At 35.9% G+C, this 23,215-nt stretch overlaps 2 protein-coding genes across 2 annotated transcripts; one reads left to right on the top strand and one right to left on the bottom strand.

Annotated features, from left to right (window-relative positions):
• The first annotated feature begins 2,747 nt into the window (after positions 1-2,747).
• On the top strand, positions 2,748-3,983 carry LOC114177921 (uncharacterized). Its single transcript, XM_085671270.1, has 3 exons — positions 2,748-2,873; positions 2,986-3,197; positions 3,520-3,983. Exons 1-3 carry the CDS (start codon positions 2,766-2,768, stop codon positions 3,749-3,751), a joined length of 552 nt encoding a protein of 183 aa, XP_085527396.1. The 5' UTR covers positions 2,748-2,765; the 3' UTR covers positions 3,752-3,983.
• A 553-nt stretch (positions 3,984-4,536) lies between these two features.
• Positions 4,537-9,514, bottom strand: LOC114177919 (TMV resistance protein N-like). The gene is made up of 5 exons (XM_028063523.2): positions 8,827-9,514; positions 7,498-8,599; positions 6,731-7,009; positions 5,836-6,618; positions 4,537-5,731 (listed from the first exon to the last, which is right to left on the bottom strand). The coding sequence occupies exons 1-5, from the start codon at positions 9,330-9,332 to the stop codon at positions 4,691-4,693; spliced, it is 3,711 nt and encodes a 1,236-aa protein (XP_027919324.1). The 5' UTR covers positions 9,333-9,514; the 3' UTR covers positions 4,537-4,690.
• Positions 9,515-23,215: the final 13,701 nt, after the last annotated feature.

The following is a 23,215-nucleotide window of genomic DNA, read 5'->3' as shown; positions in this document are numbered from 1 at the left end:
CTTTGTTCGTATTGTTGGTAAAATTTGGGTATTTTTGTTGCCAATGATATAGGTACTATTGCATTAATATTCAAGTATTATTGCATTGGTTGAGATTGTGCATCTTTTCAAAGTGCTTAGGATTCCATTCTCTGTTGTTGTTTGTGTTTCACGCTCTCAGGTTCCTATTTTCATCTTCAAAATTTATTTTGAATGAGTCTATAATTATTTTTTGTATGTTTGATAAATGAATAATTATATTGATTTATGGAAAAGTTTATATTACTGATTAAATATATTGATTTATTTTGTTTCATTTGAAATTATTGTTGCATTGAGTTAGCCTTAGTTTCCCATTTAAGATTCAATATAAAAATTATTTACTGTCTCCAAGATATTTGAATTATATACATATTTTTTAAATTTATATAAGAGGAGACAATAATAATTTATAAGTATTGAATCTTGAATTGTCCAGTTGGACAATTTAAGAAGATTAATCAATTTTACATAGTGTAGTGCATATATATTTTAATACACATGTCTTAAATCTCATGAATATTTGTCAATTGAATTTTCTATTGATCTTTGGATACCTATTTGATTGTGATTGATATTCACTTTCATTTCGTGTAACCTGAATATCAAGAAAAATTATTGTCTTGTGTGTAGAAATTTGACACTACTACACCAATTTCTCATAAGTCCATTAAATATTTAAGGTTAGCTTGTGCAAAGTACATTTTACAAATGTACAATAGTATGTACAACATTTATTTATTGTAAGGATATGATCTTGTAATGAATAACACATTAAGTATTTTGTCTTTTTTTGGTTTAAGCAGTATAATGTTTTATTTCTTATTGGTTTCTGGTATTCTGTTTACAAGTTTAATGTGTAGGATATATTAGAAATAAGAATTGTATTTAAAAAACATGACCACTTTCTGCCTCGGTTCATACTAAGACTGAATCATAAAAGGGGAATTTACTGAGACCTAATATCATTTCAAATTTAATATATATATTTTTTAATTTTTATCACTTTTATGCCTCAATTATGGTTAAAAAGAGGCATAATGTCCAATTCAGGTTTAATATTTTTTTATTTTTTTACTATTTTGCCTCGATTCTCCTAACAATCAAGCCAATAAGTCCTTTAGTTTTTATTTTTTAAATTTTAAATGGTATTTTGCCTCAATTCTACTCACAACCGAAGCAGAATGTGGACCTTTCTGTCTTGGTTGGGAACCTAGGTAGAAATACTATTCTTTTTTACCTCTCTTTCATATACCTTGGGTGTAGAACCGATGCCAAATAACCAAAATAACCGTGACCAAAACCCTTTACTACACTAGTGATGACTTTGAAGTGAACCGAAACAAAAGAAGAAATGTGAATGATGAAGCTACTTTTGGATATAGATTGGATACAAACGAGTGAGCTACTTTTGGATGGACCGTAGAAGAAAGCAAATGAGCAAGTTACTTAGTAGAAACACACACGATATATTGTACTAGAGCGGCTAGATTTTAGGATTTTAAGTAATGTAGGCCAAATTGGGGCTAACATGTGGTTGGACGACGCAAGTTGCTAGTTATGTAGGATAGAAGGTAAGCTTGCGTTAGCCCAGTCGAAGGTTGACATTAGTCGAATTCAGCCAACTTAGTCAAGGTCGAAGGTCGGCCAAGTTGACCATGATTGAAGATCAGCCTAAGTTATCCACAATCAAAGTTTGACTCGAATCATCCCATGTCGATGATCAACCCGAGGCATCCCCAACCGAACGTAACTGAAGGTCGACTAATTCATTCCTAGTCAAAATTCAACTATGTAGTTCCAGCCAAAGATCGTTCAAGTCGACTTGACCAAGGATCGACCAAGTCAACCCAATCAAAGATCAACAGAGTCAATTCGACCAAAAATTGGTTCAGTTGATTGATGGTCGACCCCGTCTACTTGTTTAAGGTCGACCAAAAATATATATAAAATTAAGATTTAAGCAACTCCCCATTGATAACTTAATTTTAAAAAAATATTTGAATATTAACCATTATTGACAATTAACTTGAACTTGTATAATTAAGTAAACCGATAAATCATTAAAATACTTGTATTTATTATCCACAATTGCAAACATATATTTAGTATTAATAATGAATTTTACCTATAAATATTAGTAGTTATAAATATTTTTATCATACCTTATTATCATATCTTATTAGATGATCGGTGATTAGTGTGCTCCGATATGATAGATGCACTTTTCATATATGTCTTCCTAAGGTTAATCTCTTTTGGTACACTTATCTACTATTTATTTATTTTCTCCTAATGTACTTTTCAAAATAAATTAAGTGGTAGTTCACCCTAAATTTAGTCTTATAAACAGTTAACAATTTTTCGGAGATTAGGAACCTAGCTAAAACAATCAGTATTATTCATTATCCTCTTTCTGCTAAAAAAATGAATTAATAAAAGTTACAAAAATAAATTAATAAAATTTTTCGATTTAGTACTTTATTTTTGTAACTTTTATAAAAAACTAAAAAGTTATCCTATTTATTAATTTTGTCAATTTTATCACCGAAGTTTTTTTCAAAAAATCATTTTTGTTTAGACCAATATTATTGTTAAGTATATTTTTTAAGAGAACACTCATCCCTCACCTAACACCTTCATAACTACAATAAATTAATCAGATTTGTCAAAGTTGACCCACAATATGCTTTTGTATCGTTTTTTCTACGTAGTGTGATTTCAAAATGCAATGGAGTGATATTTCCATGTACCGGCACACAGAGTTTACACAGTCCATGCCCACAGAGATAAGTTTCTTTGATTGCGACATCGACCTCACCCTCATTATTTATCAGCAGAAGAATCGAATTCACATCTTCATATAATACGATAACATTTCTGACCAATTGGTTGCAGCATAATTGTTCTGCATTAAGAATGTGTGGAGGTGCTATCATTGCTGATTTCTTTCCTAGAACAGGTGACAAATTAATCAGTGCCTTCTTGTGGCCGGAGCTTGACTTGTTCGATTTGAGCAACAGAGAATGTTCATGTATCCTTGAAAACGACGAGACGTTGCTTCGTTTCGTTAAGCGCACTCGGATAACATCGCAATCTCACTGTTCTAGCCGCTCCCCCGTGAACCCACACTCCTCCCTCTCCTCCGTCAACAAACTTCACCCTCACCAACACACTGGGTACCTTTTCTTCTTTACTTTTCTATTTTTTAAATTTTAATTTCAATACGGATTTCAATTCTATCTTGTTTAACGTAAACATCAAAACTCTCTTACATACTATTAAAATTAACTAAAATTATTTTATGATACAAGAATTGATAATTTAAGACTATTTTAATTGGGGTAATGGTGTGTGAGTTTTTAAGTCAAAGACTATATATATATTAAATGATAATTTTTCAAGATCTGTTAAGCAAAAATTATCTTTCTACCATACACTACAAGGTTGTAAGATCAGCATTTTCTTTCTCATTGTACATAATCTATAATACGGTGATAGGTGGTCTCTGAATGCTGAAATATCAAACAAACGGAGGGAGAACAATTGCAACAATTCAGGGAAAAGGAAGCTGTGTGATCTCAACGTGAATCTTGCAGATAATTTAGAATATTGGTTGCCCACACTGACAAAAGGTTCGGATGAAGAAGATAGCGATGAGACCTCAGATACAAGTTCAGATTCAAGTTTAGATTCAAGTTCAGATTCTGAAACGTACTCAGGCCCATCATGATCTCAGTTTTTAGTGTTTCTAAATAGTGAAATAGTGTCCTATTTCCACTTTGCTATGCTGTAATGAGCGTGTTTCAAAGTTTAATATGTGCATAGTACGTAGTCATGCTTGTAGCCCTACTGAGCCACTTCAGAACGATGGAAACGGTTCTTCATGTATGCTCCGCTACTTTTTTTAATCGAACAAAGAAAGGTCAAAGCTAAGTTTAATGCATAGAGAATAATTGAGTGTCTTTCTGGTTTTTGTATTGGTTAAATTCATTGTTGGAATATCACTTATCCTTTAACGTAATTGTGTAGGTAAGCAAATGGAAGCTGTTGGTATCAACTATGGATTTTCTTATATCTCAAAAGAAAATGTATAAAGGTTCGCTTGATATATGCTTAGCAAAATTTTGTTCAAAGATCGATAATATGAAGATGTTAAAAGTAATGTCAAAATCCTCCTATAGTTAGTTATTTGCCAATGACTAGGTTTCTTATAGTTATCTACATCAAACACATGGTGAAGTATATGTCAAAATCTTGTTTTGTTTGTTAGGTCAATTTTATACATGTCTATATTATGTTTTTCTTCTCCTCTTGGAAATATTTCTATAACACATCAAACATGAGAATATAGTTCACCTTTTTCAGAAATCTTTCTTGATACCTTAAAACAAGTACTGCAGATGGTACTAGTGAGAGAGTGAAAGGAAAGTGAAACTAGTATAGCCACAATGCAGGGCGAGGGAAACGTTGGCCAGAGTGTACGTTTGCGCTAGAGTGGTGAGAGCAATGTGAGCATTAATGGAAACAGGGCAGTCCCTTGTTATGATCATGATTTTTCGTGGCATGTGTGAAAATTATTCTCATCATTTACACAGGATGGTAGAGATACATAATACATGCAGATCTCCTTTAAAATGTGAAAATTATTCTCATCATTTACACAGAGGCCCTACCTTAAAATCAAAGGATTGACAGGTTTGCCTTCAAGAACAAATTCATTCCTTCCTTTCCAGATAGACCAACAAATGCTTCCTACTTGAGCAGATATTTGGTTGGCATTTTCTGGATATACCCTTTGAATCTCCATCAGTTTGTGCCAGAGCCAAAGTTGAAAGCTTTGAACTTCTTTAGCATCAACGCACCACTGGAAATCACTTCCAAACCAAAGGGGTCGTGTCCATGGACAAAACAGGAACACATGTTCAACAGTTTCAGGCTCCTTTCCACAGATGGGGCAGAGTGGACTCAGTACAAGCTTTCTCCTGAAAAGATATTCAAAAGTTGGCAAATTATCTTGGCAAATATTCCACATCAGTACTTTAACATTTAGAGGAGCCGCAATGCTACAAATTGCCAACCATAGCCTCTGTGATACACCATGATAACCACTGTTAGCTTCATGCTGCTTCGACTGTGGTGCCTCACAAATTTCCTTGCGATGTGATACACGGATTCTTTTGGGCAATGACTGAAAACTTTCTTGCAGATCAGGCTTGGAAACTTCACTGTGTGTTCTTTTTGGAGACCAAGGATTTATGAATCGGATATCGTGCATGTTTGTTTTTTGCTTGTGAACATGAACCCCCATCCATTTAATGATTCCTTTCTTGGTTCTGCATGAATGTGGAAAGACTCTTGGTCCTACGCATGAAACCTCAACATGGTTCCACCCATCCTCCCCATACACACTTTCCAATCCACCATCGTAGGACTTGAGCAGCACATCGGACAAGAATATATGATATGTGATTAATTTTGATTGCACAGTGAAATGGCAATGCAGCTTTTGAATGCCATTGATGAGCAGGTGAAATCTTGACATGGGAAAACTGCCTTGCTTGTCTAAAACTCCAACAACACCTAGAGTCATCCTAGGAAATTTGTTACGAAACCAGAAAGACAGGGATGGCCCCCTAGTACAATGATCGAACCATTCTGGTAACCTTGTTCCTGGAAGGGAAAAATCTGTTCCTCCACCCTCATGTAATCTCTGTTGGCCACAATATGTAGAAAAAGCATCATGAGTTTTAACAGTTCACAACATGCATTTGACAACTGCGCTTGTGAGATTATAAAGAGAGTAAGAAACCTTACCTGATTCAACAACATGTTTTGAGACTCATGAGACAATAATGTGCAGTTTATTGCCGACAGATATTTTATCTTCGGAGGAACCCCTCTGATTTCTTGAAGCTCCTTGCAGTTGTCCAAAACTAGATTCCTTAGAAATCGACATTGGCTGATGCATTCAGGAAGGACTTTGAAAGCACAGCCAGTTAGGTCTAAGAACTCTACATTGGGGAAGCTGGTGGGTGTCAAATCATTGTAGTTTAATCTAAAATCTCTCAAAGACTCAGATGAAGCCAATCTTACTTGTCCCTCACTTTTACCAAGGATCAAGTTTACATATCGTCCACATTTTACAGCTGTCAATCTCTCAAGTTTTGGTAACATCAAAATATTTATTGGGATCTGATTAAGCCTCTTGCACTTGTCTAGTACTAAATATTTAAGCCCAGTGAGTTTCCTAAACGAATATGGCAATTGTTCAATAGCAGTTCCACAAAGGTCAAGATTTTTCATATGTTTCATTTCTTCTAATATGTTTGGCAAACGCTGGAGGCTTGAGCATTTTCTGAGAGACAGATATTCAAGTGATGTTAACTTGAAGCTTTGGGGAAGAGTCCTTAGACTGGTGCATCCAATAGCAGTGAACCATGTTAGTTTGTCAAGAACTCCAATGGAATTATGAACCTCTACCAAATTCTTGCAGTTATCAAGACACAGCTTTCTTAAATTTTTGGCTCCAGACATGTCAGGTGCCTGTTTTATGAATCTGCAACCTCTTAAAATCATTTCACTCAAAGACTCGAACTTCTGGTAAGCCAAACTAAAAATAATTAGTTTTGGAAATTTCCAAAATGCAGTTTATGAATATAAATATATAAAACAAACAAAATATTTCAAGAAAGATATCCATTGTGCATACCATGAGGTGGAGTTGTTTGCCCAATATATTGCGACTCATAGACAAGTCTAACATAACAAGTTTCCTTGGATCATATTCAGGTGGCAGAGACTGTGTAGGATATCCCCGCCACTTTAGTACTCTCAAACTACTTGGGAGATGTTCAGGGCCTCTAGAAAAGTCAGCATTTTCAATAGTAAGCATTTTCAAGTTTGTCATCTTCTTGAGCTCACTTCCACTCCATAGAACTTCCCTATTCTTTGGCAAGTGTAGCATGATTATTTCAATTGAATCTGTTCCCTTTTCGGTCAAAAGAATATTAACAAGTTATTAGTTGTCGAGAATATCATGTACAAATTTAGACAAGTTTCCAAGTCGTAAAACAAATTGTCCAATTATTAACCAATTTTAGGAATACATCTTCAAAAAAGAAGTTAAGAATCATGACCCTATGGTATACTTGTCAAAACAGTTTTGTCTAAGTGCAAAAAGAAAATGTTGATTGAATGACTATTGGAAATTAACAACCTGAAAATCAGATTTTATGCTATTCTTTAGGAAAATAAAAGTCATATTGACTGACAGGATAAAATTGTTTTATCTGCTGTTGTTTAGGAACCAGTTTGGTAGTTATTATGCTATCATCTTTCTTTCAGTTATTTGCTGTATAAAAACCTGCAATGTTGCTCAATAAAATACGTAGACTACAGTCTATATGTTATAGTTCCACTCATTCCAAGATTCTATATTTTCAAATAAGCAACAGAAAAACATAACAGTACACGTACCTTGTCATTTTCTAAAACATCAACAATATCCTCATAAAGCCATAATCTACTCCGTTTTCCAGGCTCTGATGGTGATTCTTGCCTGACAATTTCTCTGCCCATGTCCTCTACCAAGTTATGCATTAGCACAAAACCATATTGATCGATCTTTATGAGAGATTTATCTACCAGCATCCGAATAGCATACTCTGGCGAGAAACCACGACCTTGTAGCAATAAACTTATGACATCTTTCAAATGGTAGCCTCTAAAGAAACAAGCCATGTCAAGGAAAACTTCCTTCTCATCTCCTTTCAAACCATCATAGCTTACTTTTAGTTTTTCCTGAATATCTTCATCTGGAATCCTTTCAATGGTATCTAATGCTGCTTCCCATTCAGACATTGTTATACCATTCAAGTTAGAACCTATTATTTCCAAAGCCAATGGAAGGCCATTGGAATAAAATACTGCACGCTTAGAGATATCCAAGTAACCTGGACCAACTTCATTGCTTTTAAAAGCATGCCAACTAAACAACTCAAGAGCCTCTTTATCATCTAATGCTTTTGCTTCGTATGTTCTTTCAAAACCATGTACACGTAAAAAATGTCTGTTCCTTGTCGTGACAATGATTTTGCTGCCATCACCAAACCAGGAAGGATCACCAGCAAGTGCCTTTAATTGCTCCAATTTATCAACATCATCAAGAATCAGAAGAACTTTCTTTCTTTGAAGCTTGCTTTTCATAACTGCCATTCCCCTATTAATACTCCCCAACTTAATACTTTTCTCCCCAACCATTTCAGAAAGTACTGTCTCCTGAAGTTGTACTAAATCATACTTCAATGATTTTTGTCTAATATCGCCAAGGAAACACTGAACTTCAAATTGATCGGCAATGGCATTGTACACTGCACATGCAATTGCAGTCTTACCTATTCCCCCGATTCCATAAATCCCAACCATGCTTACTCCCCGATTAGATCCAACATCCAAAAGGGACTTCACGTCTTGCACTCTAGACTCCAATCCAATTGGATAATTAGCCACGTGTAAAGGGCTACGATTTATCTTTTTGGAAACCTCTTCAACAATTGTCCGAATAAGTTCATGCTCATACCTACCCAAATACAAAATACATATAAAATTACCCAAATGCATCAAATCCATGCCCAGTTTCATTTACAAATTCAAATCTCGGTATATCTTTGTGAAGGAGTATATTATGACTTATGAACTTCTTTTCCTGAATTTTTGTTACTCGAATATATTGAAATATATCAGAAAACTAAAAGAAAGAAAAAAACAACAGAATCAACATTGTAAGAATCAAAGACAGATGAGTACCCTTGTTTGAGTTTGAAATGCGAACCAAACAAATCAGCAGCTTCTTGAAGAGCTAGCTTCCATTTTTGGAGCTTCTCCTGGTCATTCTTGAATCTTTCTCCATGCTTGGCCAATGCTTTCCCATAAGAACCCTTCTGAAACCGCACATAAGATGGAGTAACCCCGTAAAACACTGGCCAAACCAGTCGACCCTTTTTCATTATGCAGTCAAGGATCACGACAAGTTCTTCAAGACAGTAAGTTGAGTCAGCATAATTTTCAGACAAAACAACAATGGCAATTCTAGACTGCTCAATAGCCTTGAAAAGAGCAGGTCCAATCTTTTCCCCTTTTCTAAGCCCCTCATCATCCATGAAGGTGTGAATTCCCCTGTCACAAAGAGACTTGTATAGGTTGCCAGTGAAGCCACTTCGAGTGTCATCGCCTCTGAAACTGAGGAACACATCATGGCTCCCTTCACAAGTGGAAGAAGAAGAAGATGATGATGAAGATGGTAGCTGTGTCATGATGGTAATTATGTAACAAAGACTTTACTTTCAGAAGTAAAAAATGGAACTTGTTGAGAAGATTGTGAAGGAATCGGTAGGTGCTGTAATGGGTCAAACAATAAGAGAAGATTACATAATTGATCGAAGAAGCGTGCAATATCCACGAAGCTGCCTTGAACTAAGTGTGAACATCTTATTGACTTTCTGGCATTATTCATTACCAAATATTTTAATAAATTGCTTTTGTAAAAAAAAATCACTTACGTTAGATGTCACCATTTTTCAAACATGTCTAAGTGATTAGTAACTTTTAATTAAAATATTATTCGTAATTATAAATATAATTATAAAGATATTTATAATTATAAAAAAGCATTAAATATGTTTTTGGTATCTTGACTCTCAAGTGAAAATTGAAATTAGTCCATGTTTGAAATGTGTGAAATTAGTCTCTCAACTTTATAAAATGTGTGAATTTAGTTCTTTTAATCAAATTTTGTTATATTTATTTAACGTATCAAACACGTTCCTTATCTAACATTGAAACATAAATGTGTCAAAACGGTGATTCATATGCTATCATGAAACACAATTGAAACATCAAATAAACTTAACAAAATTTGGTTAAAAGTACTAAATTCACGTATTTGTAGAGTTGAGAGACTAGATTGGGCAAAGTTCGAAGATGAACTAATTCCAATTTTCAATGAAAGTCAAAGACCAAAAATATATTTAACCCTATAAAGAATTACTATTAAAATAAAATCTTGATTGTATGTTTCATCTTATATTTTATGTTCTTGTGCCTTTTTCTCACAATTTTAATCTTTTGATTTTTAATTATCCATTTTTTTGTCTTGAATTTCTTTACTTATCTCTTAATTTGTATTATTCATCTCTTTCATTTTAGAATTTTTCATATTTCATGGAGATTTTCTTGCAGATTTCTTAGAAACATTTATAGAAAAAGTGTTTCTTGTCATTTTTCTACAAAATTTGATTGGTAGGTAATACTTTTATGGATAATTAGTTACCGTAGAATTTAAAAGTTCATAGAAAATTTTTTACAAAATTGTTTATGAAAAATATTCGCAGCGAAAAATATTCGAAAATTTTTCCTATAAAAAATTCATTTTAAAAAACAACATCTACTTTTTCCTGCAAATTTAAATTTTAGGGTTAAATATGTTTTTGGTCCATGTAAGGCCCAATATTTTCTGCTCTTATGTTTAAGGGTTGCCCCAAATCTAATGAGCCTAAGAGCTAACTCAAAGGAGAAACTAAACTCTAAGTCTGCCCTAACACACTCATTCTACTCACTTTCAGAAACAACTCCTTTCCCTTAGAGCTGCAGCCGTCTCTCCCTCTCTGCTAGGGTTTGGTACCACCTTGGTCAAGCAAGTTCGAACCAGTTCATTTCTTTTCCACGTAAGTTGTTTCCTTATCCCGTGCTTGCATTTTCTACTACTGTTACTCTGGGTAACTTATGTCCTTACTATTCCTTTAATTTTTCCAGCTCCTTAAGTTGTTCCTTGAGCTGTCGTGCCCCACTATTTAGAGTCGAGGTCCTGTTCTAGCCATTTCCAGGTAAGGGAAGCTAGAACCTTTTTGTCTGATGCGGTAGCGATTTATTCTATTTTTGATTTCATGATTCTTGATGAGATTTTGTGCTGTTACGGATGCCTGGGATGCTTGGTTATTTTGTTTAGTATATGTGTATGGCTGATGCAGGTGCGAACAATGGCGAGAACTGGTAATCTCACCCAAGCGAGCTTCTCTCGCCTAGGCGAGATAAGTAGAGGCTCGCCCAGGCCCCTTTCATGCGAGTTATCGCTCAGGCGACCACACCTTATTTTGAGCGAGTGAATGCCTCGCTCAAGTGAAGGGGGTCTCGCCTAAGCGAGACTGTGCTGAAGGCCATTGTTCCTATTTTCAAGCTCTCGCCTAGGCGAAAGGAGCTCGCCTGAGCGAGAGTCTCTCTCGCTTGAGCGAGACTTTTCTGCCTGAGCGACGAGTTGGGCGAGAGTGTGTCCTGGTTTGATGTTCTCCCTATTCTTGGATGTTGGGCATGTATTTGATTGGATTATTATATAATATCATGAAGTGAATGAATATGCATGAATGATATGGTGCATAGGTTGTAAATGATAGGTGTGGTATGATCTTGGCATGTGATTTTATATGGGATGGTTGGTTATCAAAGTGACATGGTATTGGTATGAGAGGAAATTCTATATTCATGGATTTGGGAAGAATGAGTTGGTATGGATTCCACATGTGACATGAATGAGGATTGGTTACAAAGGTTGACATGGGATTTATATGCATGATGAGTATTCCTTTATTGTTTGATTATGATTGGTATGTAGTCAATACGTAAATCCATGAGCCTCTAGGTGAGACCTCCTGGTGGTGCTTCAGGGGTCGGGATGTAATTCCATGACCCCTGTTAGTGGGAGTTCATGGTGGTGCCTCATCTATATAATTTGGTAAGGATTCAAGGTAAGGTTGTATCCTGACGCTCTAAGGAGTCAGTTAGTCTCACATAGAGCGGACTGACTCTTGTGGTGAGAGTAGCAGGAGGCCTGAAACTCATTAAGGGCTAACCTTGTGTGTAGGGGATTGAGACATTGTAACACTTGTAACACTTAGCTCGGGGGTGAGCAGGAAAATCCACCACAAGTGCAAATATCCGCTGAATTCGACTAGATTATATGTATACGGATGAGTCGAGTCTGAGTCAAGTGTATTGCTTGGGGAGTCATAACATGTTTGGATGACATATACTGCTTGGACTGTGAAATAGCATGTGATTGTATGATCAACTGTTTTCTACTCTAGCTTACCCTTTATTTGTTTGTTGTATGTTCTGTATGTGTGATTTTCTCTTTTTGCGATAATCATCAATTTATTGATGTGAGCATATGCGAGAAACACCCGTAGTCCACAAAGAGGTGATGGTTTCACTGCGTAGCCCACCTGGGCTGGATTCTACTGTTTGGGGCCTTATTTTAGGGCTATGGCCCATGTATTGGTTGTCCTTTAAATTTTCATTTTATTACTGTTAAATATTTGTATGTGGTTTAGTTTGGCATCGTTGTGTGCCTTGGATAAATGTAAGGAGTTATGTTTAAACTCCACGACTGCGCTACTATATTATTTTGGTGTGACACTTCCTTTAATTACGTTTATTAATTAAATGGGGTGTTACAGTCCCTTAACTTTTAGTGAATTTTGGAATTAGTCCATTTCAAAACTTTAGACCAATTTAGTCCTTCATCTTTCAAAATACGTGGATTTAGTCCTTTTAATCAAATTTTGTTAAGTTTATTTGACATTTAAAGCATGTATCATAATAATATTTGACTTAACATTAAAAGAAAAATGTGTCAAACAGTATAAACAACTTAAATACAATCCTATAATGTGTACGAAACATCAAATAAACCTAACAAAATTTGATTAAAATGACTAAATCCACGTATTTCGAGAGATGAAGGACTAAATAGGTCCAAAATTTCGAAACGGACTAATTCTAAAATTCACTAGAAGTTAAGGAAAAAAAACTTATTTAACCCTAAATTTTACAAGTAATTTTCTTGCGTATTTTAAATTCGCAAGTAATTTCTTGCAAAACCAAATTCACAAATAATTTTTCTGCGGAAATGACTATGTAAGTATATTTTTACTACTAACATTTTCACAAGAAATTCCGAAAAAATATATAATAAGTTTTAAAATATATAATTTTTACTTTTATAATACTTTTAAATGACAAAACAAATTACAAATGACTCATGTTTAATTGTTTTTATAAATGACTCGGAAAAAAAATATATATAATTTTTACTTTTATAGTACTTTTAAATGACAAAACAACTTACAAATGACTCATGTTTAATTGTTTTTATAAATGACTCATGTTTAATTATTTTTATATTCTAACTCAAAATTAAATCATTCTTAATTTTAACATTATTATTTCTGAAAATCAAACAGATTAAACAAGTTATACATTTCTATTATTCCAAATATAGTTATTTGTATAAATTTTTGTCTAACTTTTTTCTATAGATGTTTATAAAGGAATATAACTCACCGTAGAACAGTTTCAGTATCATCAACAAATTATCATATATAATAAATTTTTTAATAATAATTTCATACTATTAACACTGTGAACTTTTTTATATTAAGAGTAAATAAATCTAACTTCTACCTCATATACTTGATATATGTACGATTGCACCATGAAATTGTTTTAGGTATATGCAAATGAAGATGATTATATTTGGCTTTAATCGAGAGATAGGTTCCTGTACTATACTGTGCAGCTAGGATCAGCAAAAATTAAATATTCGGTCCCAACCGTCAATTAATATTTCTATTCAAACTAACTCATTAATTAACTATATATAAAGATCATGCGTACGTAACGGTTAAGGCTACATACCGATAAGAGCCGCCTACTTTAAACTTAAGAATAATAGATATATTTGTATAATCAACTCATAAGCCTGATATACGTGGGCCATGATCAGACCCATGTAAGCCCAAAATAAACCCATCAAGCCTAATAGAAGTTCAACCCATGAGCCAGGTAAATTATGATTAATATTCTATAAATACAAGTGAACCCCATCAATTAAAGATATGCAATTCATTAATACAAAAACTGAGATTTGACTTTTGAGGGATCTCACTGACTTGATCATTGGAGTCTTTTCTACATGTAACCTCTCTCCAATGTTCTACTCGGCTAAAGCACGCGAAGACAACCCACATATAGTTAAAGAATGTTTGTCTAAGGGATTCCCAGGTTGGGGTAAGATAAGATTCAAGCCTCACAATATCATATTATTGTCCTTACAGGAATAGTTCCAACTATTTTAATAAACATCCTAAAGGAATACTAATCTGAATATGTCTGTTTGGATGCTCATTTTGGTCACTCTAACTTTTGGCCATTAGAAACACAAAGTTGACAAGATAAATCTCAGCAGTATACATAATTTTAATTTATTACCTGCACAACCTCATCTTTGGGAAGCCTCTTCCTTGGGAACTTGTGATAAGTGTTCAAATTTAGTTAATTTTGAGATGAATTTGGCATTTATTTTGTCTTGATTCTATTTTATTTATATGAAATTCATCCCAATATAGCTTTTTTTCATATTCCAATGCAATCAAAGAGTTAAAGTGGAAAAATAAAGAAAATGACTAAGGAGTAGATCTAAGGTTCCAAATTGTGGTCCAACTAACTCTCCTCCTACTTTTAGATGCTAGGAATAGATCTAAGGTTCTAACTGGTTATAGAGTCCTAACCTTAATGTAGGTGATTCATTCAAGCAGTCACTGAGGAATCATACTGAAGTTTGATGATCCTAGGCTCTAAGTGCCAAGAATGGACTTAGAGTTACACTTAAAGAGAACTCCTAGGACATGGATGATTTTTGTAATTGAACTAATACAAGAGAGGGAAAAGGTCATGAAATCAAGCTTCAACACGTCTTCATTATCTTGAAAAAATATTTTATTGAATATGTGTTAATCTAGCTTTTGATATTATTATATCAACGCTATTTTCTTACCATAAATTTAGTCTCATACTTTTCATGCAACTCAATCACTATTTTATTGAACCCAAACTAGTTAGACTTTGTGTATTCTAGCAAATCCCTATGTATATGAACCTTGTTGTACTACAAACTATCCAATATACTTGTTGTTAAAGAATTGATTGCATTGGAGCATCAACAACTTGGTTGGGAATTGATCACCTACAATTTGTGCAAAGTGTATCCTAATCTACAATTCATGTACATACATGGATCATGTTTCTAGGAATTGAGGTTATTGGCATGAAAACCATCACAATGTTTATTAGAAGAATCAATGGCAAAGGTATTTGTCTGTTGTAGAAGATAGGTAAGGGACCAAAACATGCTTATCATTATCACGTGTCTGTTTGCCTGATGCACAAAGTAAAACAATGTTAATTTTTTTCATAAAAGCTTAAAAATGAGAAAGAAATATCAAAAAGTGAGACTTATAACAGGCTTGTTTTGGATGTTGTGAGCACAATTTGCATACTTTAAAGTGTTAAGGGTTTCCTGAGCATTAATATCAATAGGACTTATGCAAGCTGGGGCAAAAATATTTTTCAAGTAAAAAAAATTATAAAGTTAAGATATGGGAAAAAGAAATACTTCTTTAGTAAGAAGAAAAGTGATAAATTTAACAACTTCTCTAATATGTACCTTGAAACAAAATGAGAAAAGTGCATCATCCACTAGTGAAGAAATGTGATGTAACAACAAGCTATCACACCAGTTATATAAAAACCGTTGTAATATATTGCGTGGTGGTAATTTTGAAAATCTTGCGAACTTTATTACATTGGTTATAATAGTAACTAATGTAATATCGATTATTTTGTAAAAAAATAATCAAAAAGATATTATTTTTGAATAAATGCAAATACTACATCGGTTAGTAGGCGGAACTGATGTGGTATTTGTTTTAATTCAGGGCGCGCCAGGTTCTCCTCATTTCATCTTCCTCAAGTTTGCACTTTTCTTTGTTTCTTCTTCGAGCTTGATTGCGTTTTGGGGCTCTGGTTCGAAGCCTATCATCATTCCACCGTTCGTTGAAGTCACCGTCATCTCATAAGGTCATCCCACTGTTGCTAATTTGAAACCCTCACGTATACCTCCTTCGTGCAGCCCACACTCGCGTTGCTAAAGGTCGTGTTGTCGTTCTCCTTTTGCCCCACCATTGCATAGTTGAGGAGTCTTTGTCACATCGTTGCTCTCCTCACGAACTAGTTGCACCTATTTGCTGCTCGGAGGAGGTGGTTTCGCAAAAACCCCATTTCTTGTTGTTGTCGTTGTAAGACCCGAGAAATTTAAATAATTAAATAATTAGTTATTTAATAAATGCGGGTAGTAGAATCCTTTATGGCATTTAATGTTAATTGTTGTGATGTGGAAAAGTACTAGCTTAAGTGGTTGAGAGTACTTAATTGTGTGCGAGAACTTGGGTTTGAGTCTTATGTAGGCCAATTGTGTGATATTTTATTTTGTGCTTTACTTTTAATGATATGATTGAATGTGAGTAGTGATAATGTAATCTTAAAATTATAGAAATTATCACGAAACATGATTGGTTGAATTGGTTGTGTACTTGTTTTGTAATTGAATGGTTGTGGGTTCAAACCTTGCTAAGATCAAAATTAACTTCTTTCTTTTTATGCTAAACTTAACTTTGGCATGAATGTGAAAGAGTAGAGAAACCCTAGTGGCAATGGGCAGCCAAGGGAGGCTGGGAAAAACAGCCATAATAGTCTTTGAAGGGCAATTGTATTCATTAAAAGACCATTTTCATTTTTGGCCATTATCCATAATTAAGAACCCTAACAAAAAGGCAATTAGAAGGGTTTTGGAGACTGGAAAACCTAGAGTGCTGGAAGGAGGACAAATTTCAGAGGAGAAAATTGAGTCTGGGTTGAGAGAAGAGTTGAACCTTTTGGAAAAAGCGAAGGAGGGTTCTTGGGTATCACAAAGCTAAGGTTAGAAAACCAATAGGGGCAAGGATTTCCCAGTAAGGGGAGCTATTTCGTATTTTAGGTTATGTGTATGATTAAGAACCATGCCCTCATGATTTTATGCTTGCGTGCCATGAATTTTCATGCTCTATGTGATGGGATTAGAGATTTGATTGTTTTTTAGGTTTTGTGAAAAGTCTCTTATGCTATTGTATGAATATGATGGGGGTTTTCTGTACTATATGTTGTTTATGGTTCAATCTCGAATTTTGGTGGTCAATTTGGGTTTAAGTCATGTTCATAAGACTTGTGCACTGTTGTAGATTGTTGGTAATGATTGAGATGTGGTTTTGGCATTGTTTGCTGGTGTTTGCATGCGTGAAGAGGGAAGACATCTGCTATTCTCGCTTAAGCGAGCAAGGCTCGCCTAGGCGAAAGTAGCAACGACTCGACCCTGATTCTGCTCGAGCCTCTCGCTCAAGCGGAGAACCTGTGTTTTGGGCGATAGAGCATCTCGCTCAAGTGAGAGTTCCTTGCCTAAGCGAGAAATTGTGGGGTTGTGTGGTTCTGCTAGAGCATCTCGCTCAGGCGGAGAGCCCTATTTTGGGCGACAGAGCATCTCGCTCAGGCGAAAGTTCCTCGCCTCAGCGAGAAATCATGGAAATTCGTGTGTTCTACTTAACTCGCCGCCCAAGCGAGGGACTGTGGTTCTGGGCGAAGGGTGATCTCGCCCAAACGAGAAGGACACGCCCTAGCGAGAATTCGTAGAGTGCCATTATATTGAGCTCGCTCAGGCAAGAGAGCCTAGCTTAAGCGAGACATGCCTGGTCGCTTGGGCGAAGGCTTCTAGCATAAGTGAGATTAATGCAATTTTGGATGTGTTGTTTGTACGCATTGATGCGGAATTGGACCAGGAGATGTTGTGCAATGAACGGGTAGGTTCATGGATGGTGGTGAACACGTGATGATATAAGCGGGAAGGTTCATATCTAGTTTCTCTCGTTTGGGGATACGAGTGAGATAAGTTTGTATGTTCCGTGCTCACACTTGAGAGATGTTGCGTGCGAGGAGGTACGTAGTTGATGGATCACGTGTGTTGGACTACGGGCGGGTAGATCCGTTGAGTAGGACTACAAGTGGGGAGGTTCGTAGAGCAAGACTATGAGCAGGGAGGTTCGTAGAGGCAGGACCACGAGCTGGCAGGTTCGTGTGAGCATCATAAATCCTGAGTCCAGGGCTAACTATACGTGTGTGAAGGTTGGAAAGCCTTGGGGGATTAAGGTTTTGAGCCAAGAACTAACTAGGATGAAATAGATGGGTGTATTTTTTTTATCTTGTTATATTATATGTTATTTTTATTTATAAGCTCACCCTTTCTGTTTGTGATGTACACTCCTCTAAGTGTTGCTTTACTTGCATTGGTGTTCTACACCAGTTCAAACACACTAGGAAAGTTTTCCATCTCCTAACGGTTAGTTTTTTTAAATTTTATATAATTTTAATTTTTTGGATTATTAGAATAAAATTTTAATTAAGATTATATTTGTAACATCTTGACTGAATATTACTAATTTTAAAAAATAATACAAATAATGAACCGCATTTATTATCAATACTCTTTCCCAAAGCGCGAAAAATATCACATTATTAAAAGTGCTAAATGTAAGACCCGTAGAATTAAATTAATTAAATAAATAATTAATTAATAAATGCGGGAGGGGAAATAATTATGACATTAAATTATGGTTGGTATGACGTGGAAAAGTACTAGCTCAAGTGGTTGAGAGTACTTTAATTGTGTGAGAGGACTTGGGTTCGAGTCTTATGTATGCTAACTTTTGTGTTATTGTTTTATTATTTAAATCTGTGAAATCATGTTCTGGTATGATATGATGTCTGAATTATGATTGTTAGCATGAAACATGATTGGTTGAATTGGTTATGCACTTGAATGATGATTAAGTGGTCATGGGTTCAAACCTGGGCAAGTCTAAATGAAACTTATCTTTCTTTTGCTAATGTTAACTTTGGATGGAATTGGAAAGGTTAACAGAAACCTACTGGAATCAGCCCCGGGATGATGAGATATGAATGGCTCTGTTTAAATTTTGCGTTTTCTGATTTCTGGGAGTTTTCCAGAAACTGCTTGGCGGACTACACATAGCCGCCAGGCGGCTCATGTTAAAAATTGGGTGTTTCTGGGTTGCCACGAGGGACCGCCTGGCGGTGAAGCCCTATACCGCCAGGCGACGCAAACTGATAACTATTTCTGGGTTTTTTTTGATGAACTGCCTGACGGTGATGAATACCCGCCAGGCGACGCGAGTGGAATTGGCTTGGTTTTGGTGTTCTGTGTGTTCTAGAGTGATTCTGATCGGGAACAAAATGTAGTTCCACCGAATGATTGATGAATTGAGTCATTATATTGTAGAAATCCATAGGGTAGAGTGCCAATATGATAAAGTGCTATGAATCTCTGTTTGATTGAACGTTGTGGTATCCTGTGGTATGATTGAACGCGAAGTGTTATGGATTACAGTAGAAACTGATGATTAATGTGACTAGGTTTTGGATTACTCTGAATGTGAATGGAGAGTGAAGGGAATTAGCAAAGTAGGATAAGTGGTAGGGGCACGGGTTCTGGAAAAGAATCTGGAGTTGGCAGATGGAGTGTACCGCCTGGCGGCACGCACCTTACCGCTAGCCGCCGACACGGAAGTTACCACGCTGCGTTGACGAGATGAATGTTGAGGGGTTGGACAGTTGGTCTGGAAAGAATTAGTTCATTGGGAGGAAATTGGGGTCGTGAAACTAAGAGGTCATGAGATGTTCTATTTATATTGCGGTCCAGTATGTTGGGATAGGTCATATGAATATCTGAATACAAGAATTGTCAATAACCAGAAGGAAGCTTAAGTCCAGTTTAATCAGATGGTATGAGTGTGATGGGTGAGTTGATTGTTATAGCAAGTATAAGAATTTAATATGTTAAGGGCATGGGAGGACGCGTTGGTTTAGCATATATGCAAGCCTTGAAAAGAGAACCTGTGAGCAAGCTATTAAGTAGTGAACTGTTAGTGCTTAGAGTGATGAACAAAATACTTAAATTGGCATTAGCAACTCTGTTAAGCTTGGGGTTTCAAGTATGGCTCATAACAAAGTTTTAGAATAGGGATTGTTGGGATTGAGGACATAGATGGTTAGAGTACATTGTTGTTGGCTGAATTATTGAGAAACAATATGGTAGGATAATATGGTAAGCTTTATATTTAGTTCCAGAAACTCATTGGTATTGAGATAAATCTGAGACAGAGAACATAAACCAGAGGTGATCACTATATTGATACAGCGCCTGGCGGGAGGGAACGACTCTGCCAGGCGGTAGAGGAGAAATCAGAGAGAGTATGATAGTGCAGCACCTGGCGGTCGGGTCTGTGGCGCCAGGCGATGACTGTGCAAATAGTGAGCCCATGTTACGTAGGCGCCTAGCGGTGAGAATAATACCGCCAGGCGGTACCTGCAGCGAGGAGAGTTTTGTGGCGCTGTGCGCCTGGCGGTACGCGGCACCCGCCAGGCGGTCTGGGAATAAGCAGTGCCTGGCGGCACGTGTCCCCGCCAAGCGATTTATACTGCTGCAGCTTTGAGTTTTGATTGTGTATCTATGATCTACAATGCGTCTAGTGGTGCTTTAAAGGTGGGGTTGCTGGTGTTCCTTGAGTTGTGGCTCGGAACGTATCCCTTAAGTTGTGGCTCGGGATAGGGGTTAAGCACGTGGTATTCCTTGAGTTGTGGCTCGAAATAGCATCTCTTGAGTTGTGGCTCGGGATGGCGAGTGTTGCCGGTGTGAGTGTGCTGGTTGTGGCCAGTACGGATGGGTCCAGATAGATTGCCCTCCTCAGTTGTTGGCTGACAAGTTTGGTAGTCTTGGGACGATACGGACTATGTTTGTATATGGGAACTATACCTAGCGTTGCGGTGTATGATCCGTAGCATGTTTTCCCGCACGTGCTCTATCGGTTGTGGCCTATGGCAGCAAGTCACCTTGAAGAAATCCTTAGATGATGTAGAACACGAATAATCTGATTGGGGGTCAGATGCTAGGAATTAAAGAATAGAATAATGTGGAAAATTCAAGTTATGTATGGTAATATGTGTGTATATGAACATGTACATATCTGTAATATATATATATATATATATATATATATATATATATATGATTTATCTGTTAAGCTCACCCTATCTACGTGTGTTTGGCGATGATCGTGTAGACGGTACACGAGAGCAGATGTTGTTGATGCAGGTGGCTCGGGTGGAGCTTAGTCGCGGAGAGGGGTTCGACTTGGGGAATTTTATGTTTCTTCATTTCTTTTGAAACAGTTGTAAACCCTGAGGGGTGATTTTATAACATTGTTCTTTAATTTTGGAACAGATAGATTATGAACTTATTATGCTTATTTAATAAATTTTAAATTTTTCCACATTTTGGGAAAATGAGGTATTATTAGATGCGCTGTTATTTTTTTTTTCTTCTTTTATTTATTTATAAAACCGTAATATCCTAACGGGATGTTACATTAAAAACCAAAATTTCATATTTTATCTTAATGTTTACATATTCAAAAAGTAATAGTAAAACTTGTTTACAAAATTGTAGATTTAATCCATAATATAAAACTCCCATGCTGCCCCTCTATGGCACTATACCTCACCAGCTCAACCTCCAATATCATTTGCTCTCGTGTAACGAATTACATAATCATCACCAAACACAAGCAGATAGGGTGAGCTAACATAATAAAGTAAACACACTCTCATCGAAGAACCTAAATTCTCTTATTCCAGAAAACATGGCCACAACCATGTTCATACATATTCTAAATCTCCAAATGATGACCTTAAGATATCATTTGCTGCCACAAGTCATAACTCATGGTTCCACCATCTACAAGCCACAACTTGTAGATACATGCGCGTGACTATCTTGTTACGAATCACCATTCGTAGCGCCAGGTGGAGTTCCCAATACAAACCATAATTCTTACTCTCGACACAAGATTAACAATATCACTAGCCACAACCTACGATTACCCAATCAAGTGGAGACCATCCGTACGAGCCACAACTCGCACACTCACACCGGTTTCCAATATCACCAGGCCACAACCCGGGATCACCACGTGTTTACCCTCAATTCCGAGCCACATTGCAAGGAATGTCATTCTAAGGCACAGCTGAAGGAATCCTTCAGCAAGTCACCACCCTAAAGCCATCATCCAAAGCATTTAAAATTAACTCAACCCCTTATAAGGGCCTCCACCCTCATGCACCCATTTAAAATTGTTGTTTCACTGTTTTGTATTGAACGTGTTGGTTGAGTCAGAGGGTGATTGACCCTCGGCAATGTTTTTAGAACTTATTAATTGAAGTGTTTTTTAATGAATGATTTAAAGATGTTTTGTGCCTTAATTTCACATTTAAGATTCAATGTATAAATTGAATCCTACTTTTATCTTTAATGATTTGAAAATTAAAGAAAATCATAAAGAAAATCGTTACTTATAAACCTCAACTGTTCATTTGGACAGTTGGAGAATATTGAATGCAAGCATAAACAAAGTTTTTATGTTGTGTAGTAATGGATCGAAGTTGGTGCATGATAGTCAAATCATTGATATGTATGAGAATGACATTCAAGAGTTTCTTGAATTCGTTCAACGAAATGCAACACCCGTTAATGGAAAATATAATTGTCCTTGTGTTAATTGTTTGAATGGGAAACCACTACCAATTGAGTTGATTCGATAACACCTTCTTTGTGACTGTTTCTTAAAGAGTTATAGAACGTGGACATGACATGGTGAAGTTGTAAACCTCTCAACCATACCTCAATATGAAAAGTCAAATGTATATTTTGAAGATCGCATAGAGGATGTGATCGATGATATTGGAGAAAAAAATTTTAAACGCACACACGTGTATGATTCATGTTTGTCAAAAAAAAATCTTTATATCCCAATTGTACAAGATTCACACGTTTGTTAGCAATATTAAGATTATTTAACGTCAATGCAAGAAATGGGTGGACCGATAGAAGTTTCACTAAAGTGCTTGAATTGTTGCATGAAATGCTCCCAGATGGTAATACATTATCAACTCGTCACTGTGAGACGAAGAAGATATTATGTCTGATGGGTATGGAGTACTAGAAAATACATGCATGTCCAAATGATTTTATATTGTATAGAAAAGAGTTTGAAAACATTGACTAAATGTCCAAGATGCAAGGTGTCACGATTCAAAGTGAAGGATGATGACATCGATGAAGATAACATGAAGAAGGGTCATCAACAAA

The sequence above is a fragment of the Vigna unguiculata genome, chromosome 3 (assembly GCF_037176805.1).
Source record: "Vigna unguiculata cultivar grain cowpea cultivar isolate G323 ecotype 2 chromosome 3, ASM3717680v1, whole genome shotgun sequence".
NCBI classification, from domain to species: Eukaryota; Viridiplantae; Streptophyta; class Magnoliopsida; order Fabales; family Fabaceae; genus Vigna; species Vigna unguiculata.
The sequence above is the reverse complement of the archived record's forward strand: the minus strand, read 5'-3'. Positions and strand labels throughout refer to the sequence as shown.

Excerpts from the sequence above, each read along its gene's own strand:
- LOC114177921 (XM_085671270.1), top strand. The coding sequence starts at position 2,766 with ATGTACCGGCACACAGAGTTTACACAGTCCATGCCCACAGAGATAAGT. Across the intron at positions 2,874-2,985 it reads AGCAGAAGAATCGAATTCAC|AAATTAATCAGTGCCTTCTT; the intron begins ATCTTCATATAA and ends AGAACAGGTGAC. Across the intron at positions 3,198-3,519 it reads CACCCTCACCAACACACTGG|GTGGTCTCTGAATGCTGAAA; the intron begins GTACCTTTTCTT and ends ATACGGTGATAG.
- LOC114177919 (XM_028063523.2), bottom strand. The coding sequence starts at position 9,332 with ATGACACAGCTACCATCTTCATCATCATCTTCTTCTTCTTCCACTTGT. Across the intron at positions 6,619-6,730 it reads GCAAACAACTCCACCTCATG|AAGTTCGAGTCTTTGAGTGA; the intron begins GTATGCACAATG and ends TTGGCTTACCAG. Across the intron at positions 5,732-5,835 it reads AAAACATGTTGTTGAATCAG|AGATTACATGAGGGTGGAGG; the intron begins GTAAGGTTTCTT and ends TGTGGCCAACAG.